This window comes from Ictalurus punctatus, chromosome 21 (assembly GCF_001660625.3).
Source record: "Ictalurus punctatus breed USDA103 chromosome 21, Coco_2.0, whole genome shotgun sequence".
Taxonomy (NCBI): Eukaryota; Metazoa; Chordata; class Actinopteri; order Siluriformes; family Ictaluridae; genus Ictalurus; species Ictalurus punctatus.
This window is the reverse complement of record NC_030436.2, coordinates 14,382,632-14,389,818: the sequence shown is the minus strand read 5'-3', so window position 1 is coordinate 14,389,818 and position 7,187 is coordinate 14,382,632. Positions and strand designations below refer to the sequence as shown.

Sequence of the window (7,187 nt, the reverse complement as noted above, 5' to 3'; positions counted from 1 at the left end):
TATGCTCACGCTTGAGATTGACATCACGGCCAACCAATTTCTGTTCATGCTTGAGACTGACGACACAGCCAACCAAGCTCTGCTCATGCTTGAGACTGTCAAAACGGACAACCAAGCTCTGCGTACATCTGAGTCTGGTGGCCAAACAAGTTATGCTCATTCTTTAGATTGACGACATGGCCAACCAAGTTATGCTCATGCTTGAGACTGACGTCACGGCCAACCAAGTTCTGCTCACGCCTGAAGCCAATGTCACGGCCAACCAACTTCTGCTCATGCCTGAAGCCGATGTCATGGCCAACCAAGTTCTGCCCATGCCTAAAGTGGACGTCATGAACAACTCTGCGTACACCTGAGTCTGCTGATATAGCCAACCAAGTTCAGCCTGCAGAGTCTCTGGAGAATGGCGCTCAACCTCTCTGCAGGACTGAGCATACAACGCAGCATCCCTATATAGCGGAGGATGCCACTTAACCTTCTTGTTCAGCTGAGGAGGTTTCTCTGCTTCCCGTTGCAGTCAAGAGCTCCGTTTTGCTTCCCTACTCTGCATCAGAAGCCACTATGCCTGGCTTCTCTACGGACAACGCTCCACCTTTCTTCTCCACTGAGAACATCGCTCTACACTCAAGAAATGCCTAATGACCCGGCGATACAGCCCCAGCCTCATGTCTGCTCCTTGGCCTCTCGAGGAACCTGCTACTTGTTGGACAATGCCTGTATTTGGAACCTGAGGGGCTGTGAAGACATTTTGCTCAGAGGGCCAGGACCACTGGGGGAGAGAGTGTATATTTCTAGTTCTGTGATATCACAGCAATCCAGTGACTACATTTCCCATCCTGCACTGTGGCCTACAAACATGCAATTCCCAGAACACTCACTTTCATTCTAACCACGCACACCTGCATCCAATCTCACACATAATCATAACACAGTTTAAAAGACTTTCGAGGCATTCATTCTTTGCGAAGTATTGAGTGTTATCACCATACCAACCGTTTGTACCCTGTTCTGCGGTTAGTTTCATGGTCTTTGATCTTGTTTCTTGTTTCTCATTACATGCTTTTGCCTTGCCTGTTTTATGCCCGTTTGCAGATCACCTGACCCATTGCATGTTTTTTGACCACGCTTTGACTCATGATTTGGATTTGTCTGCCTGCCTCTCTTTAAATAAAGCTCTTATCTGCACTTGCAACCGTCCTAACCCCCAGTACATGAATTACGTGACACCAGCCTTTAAAGGCAACAAGTCTGCGTGAAATATTTTCCGTTTTATTTCCGATATTTTCCCATATGTAGAAAGAAAAAAAAAAAAACAGAAAACTGACTTACCCCACTGACACATGGCAAGCCAAGCAGGAAGCGTATGATACAGATAACTAAGGTAATGGGGCCCCGTATAGATCTTAAGATTTGTGGGTAGGCATCTTGGAGACATCAACATCACCTCTGCCAGACAGATGATGTTTAAGTCAGACATACAAAATGTCAGTGTACAAAAAATACAAATTAATAGTAGTTCTAAATTTACTTTATTTACATTAAATTTATTTATTAAATGTAAATTTAATACAATTTATTTCTATTTAATTTACATTAAAGCATGTTGCTTTGAATTACTAATTACAATAAAAGGAACTAGTATTTCATAAAGACTCCTGTACTTTTTGCACACTTAATTGGGTTGTGGATTTGTTTCTCAATGGACATAACTGCCATTTGTACCCATCAGTCTACACTTAATCACCCATCATGGTGAAGTGAAAATGTATTATTAGAGATTTAAAAAAAAAATCATTAAAAATCAAAAACTGAAATCTCTCATTTATACAAGTATTCAGACCATTTGATGTGGCATTCAAAATTCAATTCAATTCAATTCAATTCACTTCAATTTTATTTGTATAGCACTTTTTACAATAGACATTGTCTCAAAGCAGCTTTACAGAAATATCAACATGGTATACAGATATTAAACGTGCAAATTTATCCCAACTGAGCGAGCCACTGTGTGGCGACGGTGGCAAGGAAAAACTCCCTAAGATGTTTTAAGAGGAAGAAACCTTGAGAGCAACCCAACTCAGAAGGGAACCCATCCTCATCTGGGCAACAACAGATAATGTGAAAAAGTTCATTATTGACTTATATGAAATCTGTATGGCGTTAGGAGCAGCTGTAGTCCCAGCAGTCTGGAATTGGATCGTGTGTGGCTCGGCAGAAGGACAGAGGGAGAGAAAAGATTATTAGGACAGGGAATTAGTATAATAGAAAGTCTAGTCAGGGTAGGCTTGAGTAAACAAATACGTTTTAAGCCTAGACTTAAACACTGAGACTGTGTCTGAGTCCCGAATAGGAATAGGAACTAATAGGAAGACTGTTCCATAACAGTGGGGCTCTATAAGCGAAATTTCATCCCCCTGCTGTAGCCAAAATTGTGGTAAGGTACATACTGTTTGCTTTAATTATCCTTGATATGTGTCTAGAACTCAAGTGGAATCCAGTTGTTGCAATTTGAATTGATTTGACATCGTTTGGAAAGGCATACACCAGAGTCTATAAGGGCCCCCTATATACACTGCACTGTTAGGACAAAAATCAAGCCATGAATTCCAACAAACTGTCACCGCAATCAAATTGGGGCAAGGCATAACCAGGGAAAGGAAATAAATCAATTTCTAAGGCTTTGAGTGTTCCCAGGACCACAGTGGCCTCAATAATTTTGAAATCGAAGAAGTGTGGCATAACCTTGAACCTTTCTAGAGGTGAAAATTGGGCATCTAGGAAAGAAGGGTCTTGGTCAGAGAGGTAAAAAAGAACCCAACAATCACTCTAAAAGAGTGCCAAAAGTCTTGTGCAGCGATGGGAGAACCTGTGGGACAACCATCTCTGTAGCACTCCATAAATTGGGTGTTCATGACAGCGTGGCAAGACAGAAGCCACTGTTGAGTAAAAGGCATATGACAGGATAAAGGACATGCAACCTGTGGAAAAAGATTCTCTGGTCTGATAAAATGAAAATTAAACTCTTTGGGCAGAACACCAAACTATGTCTGGTGAAAAACAAGCACGACACATCACCTGGATAATACCATCCCTAGAGTGAAACATGGTTGTGGCAGCATCATGCTATGAGGGTGCTTCTCAATGGCAGGGACAGGGATTCTGGTAACAATTGAGGGACGGATGAACGCGGCCAAATGCAGGAACATCCTTGAAAAAAACCTCCCCCAGAGCACATGCAAACTCAGACTGGGGCAGCAGTTCACCTTTCAACAAAACAATGACCCTAAGCATACAGAAAAGCAACACTGAAGTGGCTTTGTGGAAAGTTTCTGAATGTCCTTGAATAGCCCAGCCAAAGCACAGAGTTAAAATGTTTTATATAGAAGAGACTTAAAAATTTGTTTTTCATGCTGTTTTTTTACTTTCAGTATTTTTAAAGAGGTAAATCAATATTTAACACCCAAAATCAAAACATAGATAGCTTTTTTTTAAGTCCTCATATTGCTTTACATCAGGTCATTTTGCTTTATATCAGTTCGTTTTGACCATAGTGTTTTTTTTTTGTCAGTGCTGGTAAAGCACTTTTGAATTGCAGGTCAATTGTCTTTCTATGTAACATGGAAAAGAAACTACATTAGAATTTATTTGTGACCTTCTATGTACTCATAAGTGGCTATATTCAAACAGTTAACATTTAATACACAGTACTTGAACACAAGGGCAGATAAAGAAATTTCGAACAACTCAGCTTTGTTTAATCTCTACCAAAGTGCTGACGGCTATTACATTTTAGTCTGGGCAAACAAGTCAAAGAGATTGAAATGAGGAAAGTAGTGTTGGTGGGGGGTATATAAAGGAGTAGATCCTTCTTGTGAACTGTACATAGGCACCATGGGCAAGCTTCTGATTTGTATTGGTGAGTTGGACCCTCAGCATGCCTTTTCTTTCTTTACCACAACATTTTAGAATAGAATATTTATGATTGAAATATCTAGAAAAATAAATGGCACAGATGTAAAACTTTTTGTTGCTTCTAATATTGTCAAAACCTAACATATATACTCAGATGCAAGATTCATGCTGTATCTATAGTATATCTCTATATAATATATTTATATTATATCTCTGTATTTTCTTATTTAGAATAGTAGGCTTGAATATTGCTCACAATTATACAGTACAACATAGACAAATAAAGAAAATTATAATATTACCCTTACTCTAGTGTCAATTTATTGCTACCTATGTTTTTACCCTATTGATATATTTCACAGCATACAATATGTGGAAGAATTATAGAATATGTTGAGATGTAAAGTGTCTTAATTTTATTTCCAGGACTGGCTCTCCTGCTGCACGTGCAGCTAGGTAAGCATCCAGATACGTAATTTTCTCTTTATATATGGTAAATCTAACAACTCCAAAAATCCCTTACCATCTAATTATTATTATTATTATTATTATTATTATTATTATTATTATTAGTAGTAGTAGTAGTAGTATTATTATTATTTTTTACCTAGGATCCTCCTACATCCTGTCATGTTACTTCACCAATTGGGGACAGTACAGACCTGGAGCAGGAAAGTACTTCCCCACCAACGTTGACCCATGCCTGTGTGACCATCTGATCTATGCTTTTGCTGGTATGAACAACAACGAGATTGCAACCTATGAGTGGGATGATGTGAAGCTTTACGGAGAGTTCCAGGCTTTGAAGAACCAGTATGTTGATTTATTTTGATTTGATATCCAGCTGGGCTGTTTGGTTAAACTTAAGTATTTCTAATTCTAAAAGTTAAAGCATTTTTTCCCCTGCTGTGTACATACATGTTTTGCTTAAGATAGGAAACTTAAATGTTCCTTATGTTCTCAACAGGAATAGCAACCTGAAAACCCTTCTGGCTATCGGCGGCTGGAACTTTGGCACTGCCAAGTATGTAAAGTCTTGTGACACAATTCAAACAATGTAAAAGGCAGCTCGGTCACTTACTCAATTCTTTATTATTTTAGGTTCTCTGCTATGGTGGCCACCTCTGCTACCCGTCAGACTTTCATCAGCTCTGTGATTACCTTCCTGAGGCAGTATGAGTTTGATGGTCTGGACATTGACTGGGAGTATCCTGGTTCCCGTGGTAGTCCTCCTCAGGACAAACAGCTCTACACCACCCTGGTTCAGGTATTCACTGGCATGTAAAACAGCCCACAAACATGTAGGTTTCAATGTGAGAAGCTCTTGGGCTTTAACCAGACAGATTCATATAAATCTATTTATATTGCTCTATTTAAAAGTTATAGTCGTTTTGGATTAGTTTCCGGCCAATAGATTTCTGTTATCTTACCAATCTCATATGAGACTGTTTTTGCTCTCCTTTCTCCTTGCTGTTTACTGACATTGCCAAATCTGTTTTCAATAGGAAATGATGGCTGCCTTTGTGGCTGAGGGCACAAAGACCAACCGTCCTCGTCTTTTGTTGACTGCTGCTGTCTCCGCTGGCAAGGGTACCATCGACTCTGGATACCAGATTGCCCAGATTGGCCAGTTCGTATACAGTTCTTTTAGTTATTTTGACAGAGAATCAACAGTTTCTCATGGATGTTGACCTCTATATCTGTCTTCCACAGGGTCCTGGACTACTTCCATGTCATGACCTATGACTTCCATGGGTCTTGGGAGCAGCAGACTGGAGAGAACAGCCCTCTGTACAGTGGACCAGCTGACCAGGGATCTTACATCTACTTCAATGTGGTAAGTGTACCTCAATACCGAACCCATTAAATAGTAATATGTCTGATTTCTGGTGAGATCTAAATTCCATTTTCTACCACTTCAGGACTATGCTATGAACTACTGGAAGAGCAATGGTGCTCCTGCCGAGAAGCTGCTGGTTGGATTCCCCACCTATGGACACACCTTCAAGCTGGCTAGCTCTGCCAATACTGGTGTGGGAGCTCCCACTGCTGGACCTGGACCTGCTGGACCTTACTCCAGGCAAAGTGGATTCTGGGCTTACTATGAGGTGAGAATCAAGAAATCTTGTAAAGTGCTTTGACATTCTATCCTACAATTACAGATTTGGCTTGATCTCAGATTTTAATCTAATCCTCTATTTCCAGATCTGTACCTTCCTGTCTCAAGGAGCCACTCAGGCTTGGGATACCCCTCAGGATGTGCCATATGCCTACAACAGCCAGAACGTTTGGGTTGGCTATGACAACATCAAGAGTTTCCAGATCAAGGTATTTTCTATTCACATGGCTCTAAACGTCGACAGAGTTGTCAAAGGAAGTTTTGGATCATACATGGTTGGTGAATACATTTTCAAAATCCTATAGATTGACTGGTTGAAGAAAAACAACTTTGGAGGTGCTATGGTGTGGTCTCTGGACCTGGATGACTTCAGTGGCACCTTCTGCAACCAGGGAAAATACCCTCTGATCAACACTATCAAGAGTGGCCTGGGAACTGGACAGAGTGAGTTGAACAAGTCTAACTATTTTTCTAGTTAGAGTCAATTTAACTCATGAATTAACCCTGTTTCTGCACATCCTGTACCCCCAACCTGGGTTCTACATATATTACTAGTAAAATCTAGTAAAGAATACTGAATCTCTCTCTCTCTCTCTCTCTCTCTCTCTCTCTCTCTCTCTCTCTCTCTCTGTCTCTCTCTCTCTCTCTCTCTCTCTCTCTCTCTCTCTCTCTCTCTCTCTCACACACACACACACACACACACTAGCCGACATGCAATCTCATTAATTTATCTGATGCTCCTCCTCTTCTAGGTTGCTCAGCTCCTGCCCAGCCTCTACCCCCTGTCACTCCTGCCCCAGCTACTGCTGCCCCTGCTCCTCCTAGTGGGGGTAGCAGTGGTGGTAGCAGCAGTGGCTCAAGCAGTGGCAGCGGCTTCTGTGCTGGCAAGGCTAATGGACTTTACCCCGACCCCAGCAATACGAACCAGTTCTACAACTGCAACAGTGGCAAGGCCTACTTGGAGCACTGTGCCACTGGCCTGGTCTTTGAAGCTAGCTGCTCTTGCTGCAACTGGTCTTAAATCCAAGTTCATAAATCTGAGTTCCTATAAACTGCTCTTGTCTTGATTGATCTGAGTTGTCTTTAGTCATGTTCATTCATATTCTGAAATAAAAATAAACCAGCAAAATAAACTGCACTTGTGGTTTCATCTGTT

General features: G+C 41.0%; 1 protein-coding gene across 1 annotated transcript; it reads left to right on the top strand.

The window, feature by feature from the left end:
* Positions 1-3,844: 3,844 nt before the first annotated feature.
* On the top strand, positions 3,845-7,169 carry LOC108255198 (acidic mammalian chitinase). The gene is made up of 11 exons (XM_017450963.3): positions 3,845-3,916; positions 4,339-4,368; positions 4,524-4,725; positions 4,880-4,936; positions 5,014-5,179; positions 5,418-5,542; positions 5,626-5,749; positions 5,835-6,020; positions 6,118-6,240; positions 6,337-6,475; positions 6,784-7,169. Exons 1-11 carry the CDS (start codon positions 3,892-3,894, stop codon positions 7,050-7,052), a joined length of 1,446 nt encoding a protein of 481 aa, XP_017306452.1. The 5' UTR covers positions 3,845-3,891; the 3' UTR covers positions 7,053-7,169.
* The last annotated feature ends 18 nt before the right edge of the window (positions 7,170-7,187 follow it).